The sequence below is a fragment of the Zingiber officinale genome, chromosome 2A, assembly GCF_018446385.1.
Source record: "Zingiber officinale cultivar Zhangliang chromosome 2A, Zo_v1.1, whole genome shotgun sequence".
NCBI lineage: Eukaryota > Viridiplantae > Streptophyta > Magnoliopsida > Zingiberales > Zingiberaceae > Zingiber > Zingiber officinale.
Genome location: NC_055988.1, coordinates 717,040 through 733,207, shown reverse-complemented (window position 1 = coordinate 733,207; position 16,168 = coordinate 717,040). Strand labels below are relative to the sequence as shown.

At 37.1% G+C, this 16,168-nt stretch overlaps 1 protein-coding gene across 3 annotated transcripts; it reads left to right on the top strand.

Moving 5' to 3' along the window:
• The first annotated feature begins 236 nt into the window (after positions 1 to 236).
• On the top strand, positions 237 to 12,728 carry LOC122040425 (general transcription and DNA repair factor IIH helicase subunit XPB1-like). 3 transcript variants are annotated; one of them, XM_042599735.1, is made up of 21 exons: positions 237 to 412; positions 549 to 580; positions 662 to 731; positions 834 to 1,002; positions 1,090 to 1,312; positions 1,415 to 1,471; positions 2,112 to 2,207; positions 2,283 to 2,363; positions 2,575 to 2,662; positions 3,522 to 3,859; positions 4,631 to 4,706; positions 4,807 to 5,000; positions 8,406 to 8,569; positions 8,656 to 8,728; positions 8,961 to 9,074; positions 10,121 to 10,201; positions 10,414 to 10,473; positions 11,209 to 11,292; positions 11,375 to 11,517; positions 11,615 to 11,739; positions 12,415 to 12,728. In XM_042599735.1, the coding sequence occupies exons 1-20, from the start codon at positions 397 to 399 to the stop codon at positions 11,706 to 11,708; spliced, it is 2,253 nt and encodes a 750-aa protein (XP_042455669.1). In that variant the 5' UTR covers positions 237 to 396; the 3' UTR covers positions 11,709 to 11,739; positions 12,415 to 12,728. The 3 variants fall into 3 exon arrangements, with proteins under 3 accessions (XP_042455669.1, XP_042455668.1, XP_042455667.1); XM_042599734.1 differs by having other exon boundaries at positions 662 to 740; positions 11,615 to 11,726; XM_042599733.1 differs by having other exon boundaries at positions 662 to 740.
• Positions 12,729 to 16,168: the final 3,440 nt, after the last annotated feature.

Genomic DNA, 16,168 nt, shown 5'->3' with positions numbered 1-16,168 from the left:
TTTCTCTAAATATATAATTTAATTTTTAATGAATATTTACATTTATAATTTATACTTATTAAGAGACTCGATAAAAATTCGAATAAATTCGTGAGCTATGAATATATTCGTTAAATAAAGCTTGAACTCGGTTCGATTATAAATGAGTCAAGCTCAAATATTCAAGAGTTCGGCTCCACTTGCCTCGGCTCGATTATCCCTCTAAATATCAAAGCCTATAATTTTGGTACTCATGATAGTAATTAATAAAGAACTAGGGCTCAGGCATCTGCGAGTACCCGACGTTAAATATACGCACGTCGGTGGAACGGTTTATTGTTTCTTTTCCACCGTGATTCTTCTCCGGCTCTCCTCCGCCCGCGACGAACCTCGGCGAGAAGGAATTGCTTCCCAATAATGACAGGCGGCGACGGTGGTTATCCCAATCCAAACCCCATGCAGTTTTAGTTTCTTAGGGTTTAGCTTATAGCCCTACTGCCATCGTTTTTTTGTTTTTTCCCCACTGTTTATCTAATTTATGAAAATCCGTCTCTGCAATTCCCTACCAGGAGAAAGAGGTCGCCCGATGAAGAAGCTGAAGGTGAGGCGAATCATTTTACTGTACTGATCGGAGCTTTTCTTCTTTTTCTTCTGTTCCTAATTACTAGCTCGCTTCTTTTAGGCGACTCGTGTTATGGAAGAAGAGGATTTCGATGACTATGGGAACGATTTCGACGATGATACCCGAGATGGTGTTAAGAGTTAGAAATTTGGGGAGTTTTTAGTTTTTTTTTTTCGGTGAGTTTTTATTCCCATGCTCTTGCTTTGACGAATGTGGATTTTGTGGTTGGTAGGTGAGAGGGAGATTAAGAAGAGGGATTTCACCCAACTGGAGCTGAAGCCTGATCACGTGAACAGGCCTCTCTGGGCCTGCGCTGATGGCCGGATCATTCTGGAAACGTTCTCGCCTCTCTACAAGCAAGCCTACGATTTCCTAATCGCTATCGCCGAACCTGTCTGCAGGTATTGGAATTTGTTTTAGGGTGGTTCATTTTTTGCATTTAGGGTTTTTTTTTTCTTTGTACGTGCTGCGAGTATGTTCGCTTGCAGACCGGAATCAATGCACGAGTATAATTTGACGCCACACTCTCTCTATGCTGCGGTTTCTGTGGGTCTGGAAACTGAGACCATTGTTAGTGTCTTGAACAAGTTGTCGAAAACTAAGTTGCCATCTGAGATAATAGACTTTATCCATGGATCGACGGCTAATTATGGAAAAGTTAAGCTTGTGTTGAAAAAGAATCGATATTTTGTTGAGTCACCATTTCCAGAGGTAACGTTGATCCATGTGGAAGTTCTGGTTCATCTTTGTTTTGTTCACACCACATGGATTATTTGTCATCATGGGCAACAACATGCAAATTCATGAATACAGGTATTGAAGAGATTGCGCAAGGACAACGTTATATCTAAGGCTCAGATTAATTTTGAGGTACTTACATAACTTGGATGCTTGAGTTTTGAACAATCACATTGACATATGACATTCTTTATTCTTTGGTAACTGTATCTGCATCAATTCATATGTGATGGTTGAATACAATTGTTTGCAAATAATCAAATATGATTAAATATTAATCACAATAATAATTATATAAAAAAGTCAATCCTTGGCCTCGTCGTAATAGATTCAAGAAGTGGGCAATTGGTCATTGCCAAAATGCCGCCACTGAAGCATATCCTAACTTTTTTAACTCAATTTTTATGAGGTATGGAATAAAAGGAGATAAGGGATGAGAAATGGAATGGAAGGATAATGAAAAGTAGATCTTCCATGGTTTTTTAATTCTTAGAGAAGGTAGAAGGTATCAAAAACATAAATGCTAGGAAATTAGTCAGCAAGCTTGTTTCATCTCCTCTTTCATCTTTTGCTTGAATTTGGTCAGGGAAAAATTGGTAGGAAAAATTTCACTGCACTTTCTTCTCTTTCTGGTCTTCCTTCTTCCGTTTCCCCTCCTCTATTCCTCCCTATCTACCTAAGCAAGCAGTCCTTTAATGCTAATATTCTTTTATAATCTAGTGGCTATTATGTTTCCATCTTTACTTCTACCGACTCATCTAATGTGTTTTAGGATTCACACGGTGTCCATGAAGACTTATTGAATCGGGCTGAGTTAGCTACTACAATAGAGAAGGAAACTCATTCCTTTGAGATAGACCCTTCTCAGGTGCCATATGGTTCCACCTCCTACAGTCAATGAACATAATGAAAGTTGTCTAAAACAGTGTTATTTTTATTGTAGGTGGAAAATGTGAAGCAACGATGTTTGCCTAATGCACTAAACTATCCTATGCTCGAGGAATATGACTATCGAAATGATACAGTGAGTCATATGTTTGTTTATTTTTCAAATATGCCTATTGGAATTCATTGAATTTTCAAGTTATACTATCATTTTATTCAAGTTCAAGAATCTCCATTCTAGTTATAGTGGATATAATTCCTCTTTAGAATTTTCTTTTGAATGTTTTTCTTTCTTGTTACATTTTTCATTTCATTCCATGTTGCTGCAACTGAAAGGAAATTTACCACAGGTGAACCCTGATTTGAATATAGCATTGAAACCTCAAAAACATGAAAGACCGTATCAACAAACAAGTCTCAGTAAGATGTTTCGCAATGGTAAGTACATTATCACCTGCATTTTCTTATTGTAACCACAACGCAAATGTATTGACCAGTATTGATGTGAAGCTCAGATGAAAAATGTTGAGGGTCGCATTAGGGTTTAGGGTCACCACCAATACTGATCACCAATATTTTAACCACAACAACTTGATACTGACACTGATGGACACATAGGAATTGGTGACTTCCTAAGTTTTATACTTGCTATTATGTTTCATCTACCTTTTTTGTGATTTTTATGCTTGTTTCCTTCCTGCTATTAGTTGTTACTTTGCATGATTTCTTGTGGAATTTGATTGGAGAGAGTTATTATAAAAGAAGCTCCAGGCTAAAAAATCTAGGAAAGAACTTGTGCTAACATAATTGTTCAGCCTTTGTACATTTTGCTGCTATGTATATCTAGAAATTTATACAAATACATATTATTTTTTGTGCAGTGAAACTTTGTGTTATCTTATTATTTTTTCTTCTAATTCCTTTCCCATGTTTCATAGCAAAAGAGTTACAGCTAAATTCATTTTCTTAGACATGTAATTTTGCTCTATCCACATTACCATTTTTTGTCACATTCAATGGGCTTAAGCTCGCCTTCATTGAACAATTAAAGCCTCTTCTCTAACACTATTACAGTTGAAATAGTAGATGAAAATGTAAATGATCATTAAGGTTAGAAAACAATGTCATACTATATCCAATAATAGAGTTGAATTTCCATATATGTGTGATTAGAGCTGCTGCTGTTGCTGCTGATATATCTTACCTGAATTGGGTATGCTACAATACACATTCTAGATGCTCTTAAACAATTAGTTAACTAAGAGTGATTTTGCTTTACTTTCTGGTTGTACAATAGGACGAGCCAGGTCTGGTATCATTGTGTTACCTTGTGGCGCTGGAAAATCTCTGGTGGGTGTTTCTGCTGCTTGCCGCGTAAAAAAGAGTTGCCTTTGCTTGGCTACAAACGCCGTTTCTGTGGATCAATGGGCTTTTCAGTTTAAGCTCTGGTCCACCATAGAAGATGATAACATAAGCTGCTTCACATCTGATAATAAAGAAAAATTTCGTGGGTTGGCTGGTGTAGTTGTGACCACCTACAACATGATAGCTTTTGGTGGGAAGAGATCGGAGGAGTCTGAGAAAATCATTGAAGAAATACGAAATAGAGAATGGGGACTACTACTTATGGATGAGGTACTTTATTTTTTTTAAATCCATAACATATCTATTTTTTGGATAAATTAGTTTCAGTACATGCATTCACATTCCAATAGATTATATAATTAATGGATTGCAGTTGAGGGTGTTAGAGTAAAAGCTAAAGGGAGTCCAAAAAAAAGTATAGTTAACATAATTAAAAGTTCAATTTGGATATTGCTAGATACAAAATCTTGCTTAAATTCAATGGAGATATGAGATTCATGTAGTTGCCCCCAAATAATTGGGGTAAGGACACTTAATGTTGATGATTCTATAATAACATGCTATTTTAGAAACTTGAATGAAATAAAATGAAATTTCCCTCATTGATCAGAATTTTAATACAATGATCCAGATGTAAGCTTGTGACAGAATGACAATGGAGATTAAGACCATGGAATGTAATCATCTCGATGACTCAATGAAGGGTGAATTTATATTCCTTTGTTTAATGGGTCATAAAATTTCATGATGATTGCACCATTAAAGCTATTTCAGACTGAACATGTAAGAGAGATGACTTCAGGGATCTGCAATTGATATTCATTGAATCACCATCTAAAATGATTCAGTAGTAGGAAATCACTGCCATCAAAATCAAGAGTGAAAAGAAAGTGTCACCTACCATTCTACATCCGAGAATTAAATTTTTCTTGTCATAATATATCTAGTAGTTCCTTGTCCACGTAAAAACTTTCCTTTCGATTGAACAGAGTTTTCTTTATATTACATATTCACTTTCTGTTCTTCTCTTTCTCCTTACAGGTTCATGTTGTTCCAGCACATATGTTTCGTAAAGTAATTAGCATCACCAAATCTCATTGCAAACTTGGACTTACTGGTCATTTTTTCTTCTATTGAATTGCTTTTATGATTACCTGTACTTGCTGCCTGATATTTCATGTTTCTTTTTACTGAATATTGTTTTCTTGTCACTTCAGCAACACTTGTGAGAGAAGATGAACGAATCACAGACTTGAATTTTCTTATTGGACCAAAGCTGTATGAGGCAAACTGGTTGGATTTGGTAAAAGGAGGATTTATTGCTAATGTTCAGTGTGCTGAAGTCTGGTGTCCTATGACCAAGGAGTTTTTTGCAGAATATTTGAAGAAAGAGAATTCAAAGAAAAAACAGGTATTTCATTTATTTGGAGATGTTAAAATTTTTTATAGTAGATTATCTTGGTTGCCATGATGTAGCTTGCATAAAGTTAGATTCATATTTGGCCACTACTACCTAGAGAAGGAGGTCAAACAGGTTGGGAGTCGATTGCCATTAGATCATGAGGGTGATGATAGGAAGGATGGTAATTAGTGTAAGATTAACAAGGTAGGTTAGTAAATAGCGGATTCAAGTTATTAATTAGCATTTTAGATAATGAAGTGAGGCTTCCTGCTTTTGCTCACCCTTGATGTTTCGAAGTAGCCGCGAGGTGGTGCTACAATGACATCTATCGAAGATGAATCTTAGGCAATCAATGGAAAGCACCTACGACAAATAGCACCATGTAGTTATTGTCCCCTCGGGACGGTCTAGTGGCTAGCACATGAGGTGTTGCCGTCATGAGGTATGAGGTTTAAATCTCGGCAAAGTCGAGGTAAATGTCTCTCTTATGTTCTAGTCACTATTCCAACGGCTAGTAGTCGCCCGTGATTTACCTTCTCCAGGACGGGTTGGCGGGGGCCAGCGTATTCGCCTTTTGCCACCATGTTGAGGTAGCTATTGACTTATTGTTCATGCCTACCTTATTTTGGTTTCGAACCTAATGGTAGTTTCACTTGTGTCCACAAAATTGAATGACACTTTAATCCACGAGCCAACTATCATCCTATCTCACCGCATAGGTGTTGTTGGGAAAATATTATATTTGTTGATCTAAATACTATCTTTTTTCCCCCACAACCATGGTTTGAAATTTCCTACGGTGTTGGCGGTATAGACACAACTATAACAAATTTCTGGAACTTGATACTTCTCGGCACATCATGTTGATGAGTATCGTATTATGTTGACATTCTACACTACTAAATATGCTACGAATGTTTCAAGATGTACTAAAATACAATTTATTATTCTTTTTACTTGTGTCAGTATAATACAATTTTAAAATTGTATCGTTCTAAATGGGATATGAAGGTTAAATTTTGATATACATAGTTAGGTTCTTTTTTTCCTACTTTTTGTTTCTTCTTTCTCTTCCAATTCTCCATTGGCGCTATACATTGAAACACCATTATGATATCAAAACACAACATAAAACAATCAGTGATAGCACTATTTGTTAGGGTCGATTTGTAGCTAGAGAGGGGGGAGGCCGGAGGTGAATAGCTCGTTGCGTTTTGTTGCTTGCTTTGATGATGTTGTTGCAGCGGAAAATACTCAAGCAACTCTCACAATGCTAACACAAGGAATTTAATTGGTATCCACCTCAAGAAGAGGTGACTAATCCAAGGATCCACACACGACACACTCCACTATGAAAATACTCCTCGGTAACTACCGGAGGTGGAGAACCTCTTACAAACTCACACAACAAGATACAACTCTAAGCAAGAAGTAAATACAAAAGTGTACAAAACAAAAACCTCTTCTTGCTTGATCTCTCGTTGATGAAGATGCCTCTGGACTGGAACAGTAGCAGTGAAGGATCGTATGAGTTGGAGAAGAAGGGTTGCAACGTTTGAACTCTTTATTGCCTTTATATTTGCGCTTCTAGGGCTTCCAATCGATTGAGGCTCCTAATCGATTGCCACGTCAGATCCAAGCGATCTCGATCGTCCAAACTTGCATCCTGTGCAACGGTCGTATCCCAATCGATTAACCAATCGATTGGGGAGCCTTGAATTGATCGACTGATCGATTCAGAACGCCTCTGTGCTCTCGATGGAAAAGTCTGAATCGATCAGCTGATCGATTCAGCCTTTATCGCGACGCGCGTGATTTTTAGCCCCCAATCGATTGTCTGATCGATTGAGGACCGTTCCGTGCTCGTGATTCAAGCGCCCAATCGATCGGCTGATCGATTGGGCTGCTGTTTGTCGCAGCACTGTGCCCAATCGATCAACTGATCGATTGAGCTTAATCCAATTTGATCACTTAATTAATTTGACCAACCCTAGCTCGCCCGAGTCACACCTAGGGCTCCAAAACCCAACATTTGGTCAACCGTGACTTGTTGAGACTCCTCGTGCTTAGCATCCGGTCAATTTTGACCCGTTGGGTCTTCTTCACTAAGTGTCCGGTCAACCTTGATCCACTTGGATTTACCATCTCGTGCTAAGTGTTCGATCCTCCATAACCCACTTGGACTTCCTTCTACCAGATGTCCGGTCACTCTTGACCCATCTGGATTTCTTTGTGCCTAAGTATCCGGTCCCTCCTTTGACCTACTTGGATTTCCCAACACCAGGTGTCCGGTCAACCTTGACCCATCTGGATTTCCACGTGTCTGACTTCACTCACCAGGACTTTCCATCTGCCTGACTTCACTCACCATGACTTTCCATCTGTCTAGCCTCACTCACCAGAACTTTCGCTCTGCCTAGCTTCACTCACCAGGACTTTCCTCTGCCTCCCTTCACTCACAAGAAATTTCACCTACTTTCACTTACTAGGATTTTTACCTGGCTTCACTCGTCAGGATTTTCCTACTGTCCGGTTTCATTCACCAGAACTTTCATCTACCTGACTTCACTCACCAGAGCTTTCACCTAGCTTCACTCACTAAGATTTTCACCTGATTTCACTCACCAGGATTTCCCAACTGCCTGGCTTCACTCAACAGGACTTACACTTGTCTAACCTCCAGTTAGGACTTTCCCCATTCAAGTATCAGGTCAATTTTGACCTATTTGACTGTTCTTCTCATCAAACTGATCAAACCTCAATCAGAGGGGAATTGCACCAACAATCTCCCCAATAGGACTATTGCACCTGCAATCTCCACATATTGTCAAACATTGAAATCCAAACACCAAGACTCAAGTTTGAGTCACCTCAAGATTAGTTAACCTGGTTAACCTGACCCAAGGGATATTGCACCAACACTACTTAGTTCAAGCAAATGTTTGAAACTATGACTATGTCACACAATGCAAGAATTAATTTACGTGAAGAATCTAAAGACTAGAAGAACAATTTTTTTTTTTTATGTGAAGATGGATATCTTAAAGAGTTATTTAATTAATTATACCTTTACCATGTTCATATCTATAAATTCAAGTTTTCCCTTGATAGAGCCCAATGACTTAGAAAGCTGTACATGTAATCTACTCTAATATTGCTTGGAGAATTAGATAATTTGATTTCTTAGTTATATAAAATTGTCATATATTGTAATTCTATTGCATGCTTGACAGTTCAGTTTACCTAAATAAGATTTAGACTTCTTCCATTGTCTCCAAATTCTGTACTAATTTATTTTAAGATTTAATCAGTTTTTCTTTCCTTTATTTACTCTATTTATATGTTTCAATTCTAATTTTATTCTGGTTCATATTCTCGATTTGTTTTCTAACTAAGTAGATTCTCTCTTGCTAGGCACTATATGTGATGAATCCGAATAAATTCAGAGCTTGTGAATTTCTTATTCGCTTTCATGAGCAGCAACGCGGAGATAAAATTATTGTTTTTGCTGACAATTTGTTTGCACTGACTGCGTATGCAATGAAGCTCCGAAAGCCCATGATCTATGGTGCAACCAGGTTCTTTCTGGGAGTTTTGATGAAAATTTTCATATAGTGGCCCTTGTTCTTTTATTTAATTATTATTATTTTTAAATTATTTTCAGCCATACTGAGAGAACTAGGATTCTTGAAGCTTTCAAGATTAGTCGTGATGTTAATACAATCTTCTTGTCCAAGGTTTGTGAATTATTATCTTTATACAACATATTTTAGTGACTTCTAAATATTCGTTTACTAGATTATGAGGTTGAGGTCATATTTTTGTTAATCTTGAAAAAAAAAGAATAAGAGGTTGGTGCTAAAGCAGTGAAAGAATAGAGTAACTCATTATTTCTTTAAAATTTATATCATTTTTGGAAGTCAAGTACCATTGGTCACTAATCAAGATGTTTTTTCTTTTTCTTTTTAGGTTGGTGACAACTCAATTGATATTCCAGAAGCCAATGTGATAATACAGATTTCATCCCATGCTGGTTCACGACGTCAGGAAGCTCAACGTTTGGGTCGTATTCTTAGGGCTAAGGTAATTAAATAATGTAATATATGTAGCAAAAGAAACTAGAGGACTAGTTTGTACATGATATGATTCATAAAATTGAATAAACTCATTTTTTTGTTGCGTCATATTGAACCGTCAAATTGGCTAGTATACTTGGGATAGCTTGAGTTAGCATTAAAAGATTCAAGTTATTGTATCTGCTTATTTGTTTCTGACAGAAGAATCTCTCTAACTGATGATTTTAGGCAGAAAATTATCTTGCAAAAATTTGTATTATAATTATTTAAAATTTCAATTGTGCTAGCTAACTCCATGTATTATGAACTTTACCTTTGGGTTGGGCAAGTAGAAACCATTTCAAGCTGGTAAGCTTAAAATCCAAAAGATCCGGTTAGTCCTTGACCAATGGATCTGCAGTAGGGTCCCAATGGAATTGGCAGTAAAGAGCAGATTGTTCTTGAGGAAGATAGAAAAAAAAAGAAAAAAAGACAGTCCGGTGCATGAAGCTTCCGTTATACGGGGTCTCGAAGAAAGATCCATTGTCTTGAGGAAGACAGAGACAAGATTAATTGATTTTGCAACAAGATTAGTTTACTTTCTTGTATGGTTGATTGGTTCGAATCCAGGAACCACTATACCAAACCTGCAAGCCTAAAGTTTTTTGGATCTGACTACCTAGAGGATAGTTCCCTTTGTCCTGCAAGCCAACATCTAGTGCTATTATAGATTGCTACAACATTAGGTCACTATCATATGAAAACAATGAAAATTGTCTGCTTAAGTTTCTACTATCAATTATCTTTCAATTAATCATATAAATAAATAATTTGATAAGCACTGTCTTACTACTCTTGTTTACTTTAATGTTTTTACTACATATAGCTATTATGGCTTGACTTGATTTTCTGGAGCCACTTTTGGATTCGACATAAAATCACTTTGTGCGATTTATTTTGGCAGAAACATGTCTGTTTCCTAATACTTAGATAAAATAAGCTTGTGTATTTCAAATTTGTGTTTGTTTTTTTTTCATTTCTTTTTGTCATTCCTGGGCATGGTCTGCATTGCAGGGGCGACTGCAAGATAGAATGGCAGGTGGAAAAGAAGAATACAATGCTTTCTTCTATTCCCTTGTTTCCACGGATACTCAGGTGCAGTATTCTTTTCTTTTCTTTTTTTTTTAAAGAAAACAATAGACATTGTGCTCGGCTAGTTCCAAAGTTGTGGAGCATATGGAATTGGAGTAATTATTTCATCTGTTGATTGTAGTAGTAATTGTTCCATCTATTGGTTTTATTAACGCTCAACTCGAACAAAGTTGTGAAGCATACGGTCTAATAATTGTCCTCTCTACTGGATACAGGAAATGTATTACTCTACTAAAAGGCAGCAATTCTTAATTGATCAAGGGTATAGCTTCAAGGTAAAGCACATTCGTTGATCCTGTTTTTACGAAGGTTAACAAATACTTCTCCGAAGTTTTTGTTCGGCATGCTTCAAGTGTTTCTTGTCATCTCATGAATTTGGCTCATGCGGACCCGCATCAATTACAAAATTTGTTTTCTTTAGTTGTCATCTCCGTGAAATTTCTGAGCTCAATACATTGACACATTTTCTTCTATAGGTTTATTTCCAAAGTTATTTAGAAGCATGGGTCAAATTGTAAATGACTTTTTATATGGGATGTGATGAATTTGTAGTGCCTCAACTAAGAGTGTTTTGTTTGATATGCTATACAGAAGATAATTTTTATTAGGCAATATACTAGACATGAAGAGGTATGGGCATTTCCAATCTTCCCTGTCTTTGGATTTATGGGATGTGTACTATAACTAATGTCTGGTTGACCTCATTCCATTAAGTTTAAGAAGGTCAAGATGTGTATTTGAACAATTGTATACTCAGTTTAGAATTGGAACACAGTTTGAGAGATTATATGATTGCTAGTGAATGATGAAATTTTCTTCTACTTCGGTGAGATAAACCTTAGGATAACATAGTAATTAATGCATTACCATAAACAAGGTCTTTTTTATTCTATTTAATTCTTTGCAGACTTTTGTAATATTTTTAGTGAAATTCGTACTTCCATCTAGACTGGTTTTGTATTCTATTTCTTATGTACACATCTAATAAATGAGAAGCAAAATTATCACAGGTAATCACCAGCTTACCACCTTCTGATTCAGGCGCTGAACTCAGTTATCACGGCCTTGATGAGCAAATCGAACTACTGAGCAAGGTTTTTTCTTTTTTGACACTTATTTGATCTTTCTGAAATTTGGGTGAATGTTTTCAGTATTGAGCTTTTCCTTTTTAAACAGGTGCTGAATGCTGGGGATGACATGGTGGGTCAGGAGCAGTTGCAGGAGGATTCAGATGATATAACTGCTATCAAGAGCAAGCGTTCTGCGGGCTCAATGAGTGCTTTCTCTGGAGCAAATGGAATGGTCTATATGGAATACACGTATGTCTTCCTCACATGCCTTTTCCCTTTTGCAACATTTGTTCATGTTTGAATTATTTAACATACTAATGATTTGCTTCATTATTGGATTTTTCAGCACTGGGAAGAACAAGCAAGGACATGGTTTGAAATCGAAACCAAAGGACCCGTCAAAGAGACACACGTTGTTCAAAAAGCGATTTGCTCCTTGAATGTTCATCCAATAAATGGTATTCTTCGTTGGTAAGAGATGTATTATGGTATAGCCTATTTGATGCTACGTTAGCTCCCTTTAAGAGGTTATTTGTGTGATAGAACCACTTCAATCTTTTAAAGGTCAAACAAATAACCCTTTGTAGCTTTTCAGTTTTCAGATTCGATCAATATAGGAATAAATCTGATCTTGTCTACTGAGGCATTTGGTATAAAATGACAATTTTTGACAATCCGAAAATAATAGCCAAGGTCAGTAAATGGGCAAGCTAGTTTTTAGGATTACCTGCCATTTAGAGAGGATTTATTGCAACACTGACGGATAGCAAATATAATTGGGGTCCTTTGACCTCTATTCTACAGGCCAGTAAACTAAAAGGACTCTATGATTGTTGAGAAAAATATAGTGAAACTATATCTTATGCTTGTTTTAGTAGTCAGATCACAAATTTCTTTATGAAAGATCAATGACAAATTAATGCCTAAAGCATTGATAAAAACTAAAGGCACAAATTCTTAGTCACAAAAAACAGGAACCTCAAAGGATATGTTAAACAAGAATATTGTGAGTCTATGATTTGCTACAATGTCTTTATTATTATTATTATTATTATTATTAATTCATAGATCATTGATTAGCACCTTCTAAGTTCTAAATTGTTTCTGACAATATCATTTTTCTTTCATTTGTCTTGCATATTGTAGGTTTAGATGCCACTGCTTCCGCGAGTAATTTGGGCACTCGAGGCTCATATTGCGATTCCGGCTAGAGAAACTTGGAATAGTGAAAGTATCTAAGCAGTAGTTATTTATGGGTTCGATTCCAAAGCTTCAAGCCAAGTGAAAGGTGTGTTCTGAGAGTTTATACCAGCCAAAAGAAAATAATAGCATCTTTTGGAAAAACTTGTAGTGGTGTCTGTATAAGGATATCTTGGAACCAATGCATGCAAATTTTATACATTGCGAATATGTAAAATTTCTAAATCGACGACTTAATTTTTAGAATACCTCTTTTTATACACTTCAAAAATGCCGCCATTTTATAAATTTTCTTCCTTTTATTTTTGAAATGTAAATATTATCAATTTAGTTAACGATGGATACTATTAAATTGTAAATTTAAACTAGTTGACAACCTACTAATCCATAATGACATTTATCTTAATCAATTCATTTACATACATATAAATGGGAAACCAAACTTAGGAATTTTTTATCCACCATTGGATTGGATGTAAATCTGAAATCGAATATTTAAAATCTTATTTAAACGAAATGAAACTCTTCTTTAAAATCTTATTTAAAATTATGAGGATTTAGATCTAAAATAAAGAATATCATATCATTAAAATGAAGAATATCATATTATTATAGAGATATTTAAATGAACTTAGGGCTTAGATCATGATCTTTAATTAATTGGTCATTTTCTTTTGGTTCCTCTTAATAAAGGGTTAAAAATAATTTACTAAACTATTATATGTGATTCTTTTTTGAATTAGTTGGTTGGCCAAGTAGGTACTGTGGTAAATTGTTGTGTGGCCATACCTACAAACATGGAACATTGGGCATGATATATTGGCAATCAATCAAGTAGCAATTATTCTAGAGGCCTATTGCAATCATGTTGATCCGGGAGTAAGAATCCGGAACCCTATAACGAGGGGTCAACGTCACGGGGAGGTCAAAGGGCCCAGTTGCCCGCCGGAGAAGGACGAGCCCGCCGGAGAAGGACGAGCCGACCGGATTTAGAAGAAAGGGACATCTGGTAGTAAAAGACACCCTGGTAGGGACCAGGGTTCCGACGCTCAATGAAACAGTACATAATGATCGAGCGGAAGGACGTGCCGCCCGGCCGATGCAGGGAATTAAGGCCGTCCGGACGACGTTCTTCGCCCGGTCGGCCGGCCGGGCGGTAGGTAAAGGAAGGGAACACCCTCTGACAGCCATCAAGTCGTATGGCTACGCCATACTCCTAGTCTGACAACGGGGTGTCCTGTTGTCCCATCGAAGACATGCTCGGACTGTAGCAGTATGGTGTCAGGTAAGCTCTCTGACAAGTGCATACCGAGGTATGGGTTGCTGACACGTCTGCACCTCGGTGAACGTGCATTAGTTCTCTCCTCGCTCTATATATAGAGCCTCTTACTTCGCCGGAGGTACGCGCAAGAAACATCTCTGGAGCCACCCTTTTACACTATTTGCTTGCCTGACTTGAGCGTCGGAGGGTCGCCGCCGGGAACCTTTCCCGGCCCGACTTCTGTGCAGGTTCGCCGGAGCCTCGCGTGACCCGACGAAGGCCTACGCCATCGACTAGGAGCGCGCTACGTGCCCAGCGTCTTTTGTATCGGCGATTCGGACAGGATCACATGTAATCAACTAAATCCCTAAATTAGTTTAGGTTATAAGCAAAGCTAGCGGAATGTGTATGATTGTGCAGTGTTTTAAAAGAAATGCTAAGTTTTAATCACGTTAGAATAGTCTAAATAGCATATTAGCTTATGTGTCTTTTATGACTCTTTTCATATCCGTGGGATCGACTCTAGGGGAGCTATTGATATGACGATTTCATATTTTTTTTATATGTGTTTTATGAAATTTATCAATATAAAGAAAACAATAATAAAGTAATTAATATTGCTAAACATGCAACATGCTATTTAAAGCAAATAATAATAAGTAATAGTAGATATGCATGTGTATATATACAAAAGAAGCTAGAGTTGACAGAGAAAAACAAGATACGGCACTGATCCTGTTCAAAATTTAAGGTGGACGACGATGGGTGACGGAGCTCACGGCTTGACTTGAAGAAAGGTTTCACATGGATCCATTGCTCCAAAAAAAAACTCCTCGCGTTGCTTGAAAGCGATGCTCAAGTTAGCTCCTGATGATGAATAGTAAAAAGACTGTAACTAGAGCATGTAAGTAAGGGGGCGTTTGATTTAGGATAATAGGAGTGGGGAATGAGAATGAGAATCATTGATTCCCATTGTTAATGTTTGGATTATAGGAATAGGAATACAAATAAGGGAATGAATCCTTGAAATTGGGTAATGACTCATTCCCATGTACCTCCCCTTTAATGAGTCATTACCCTATTTTCATCAATCAAAATATTCCCTTATTCCAAAAATACCCTTGACTTAAAATTAAAATTTTCTCCATTAATATCAAATATCAAAATATATTTATTTATTTTTTCTTTCATATCACTTATCTATCCTTATTCTCTCTCATTATATTTTCTCTCTCATCATAGTTTCTCTCTCATCATTTTATCACACACTTTCTCTCTCCTTAATCTCTCCTATCACACTCTTTTTCCTCTTTTTTTCTTATTACACTTTCTCTCTCATCATACTTTATCTCTCCTCAATCTCTCTTATCACACTCACTCCTTTTTTTCTCAACACACTTTCTCTCTCATCATACTTTCTTTCTCCTCAATCTCTTCCATCATATTCACTGTTCTCTTTTTCTCTCACCATACTTTCTCTCTCTTCAATCTCTCTCATCACACTCTCTCTCCTCATTTTTTCTCACTATATTTTCTCTCTCTTCATCCTCTCCTATCATACTTTCTCTCACATCATATTTTCTCTCATCATGCTCTCTCCAATCACACTCTCTTTTTTCATTTTCTCTCATCACACTTTCTCTTTCTTCATTCTTTCTTATCACACTTTCTCTCTCATAATACTTTCTCTCTCATCATTCTCTTTCATCATATTTTTCTCTCACATTCATCTTTCTCTCACATCTAATTTTTTCTCTTATTTTCCTTTAAGGGTAAAAAAGGAAACTTTGATTTATTCTGATAGAAGATATACAACTAACCAAACATTGCTTTTAAGAGTGATATCTATGCTCATACCCATTCCCATTCCACAATACAATGATTCCCATTCCGATTCCTATTCCTAGGAAAGAATCAAACGCCCCCTAAATGATGATTTTAATACCTCTATCGTGGGTTGGAATCCCCTTTTACAGTGTCATTAGCGTTTAGACACGCATTCCAAGGCACGAGCACTCTTTCCCATATGTCCTATGAAAAGACGATTTCAGAAAGTGTCCTTACCACTATTCCTTAAGAAGCCAACCATCTTTTGAGAAGATGGTTGGAAGCTTTTAAAGTACTTTATGCCGGCCGGAGCAATCCTACTGTCAACGACACTCACTCCCAGAAAGATGTGATAAGATACTCGCTTGGGCCGCGCGGAACTGATTGGATGATCTGCTCGACCACGTCCACTCGGGCTCGGCCTACTTCTCGCTTGTTCGAGACTTATCCTGTTCCGACCGACCGCTAAGGCCCGATCGGTACTACCAGCTGCTATTTTTCTGTCATCGGAAGGTGGTTTACCCGACCAAGAATTACTTGGTCTCGTCTTTGATAACGATGGCCCGCTCGGCTATTCCCTTGGTCCCACTCGACCAGACACTAGTCCGCTCG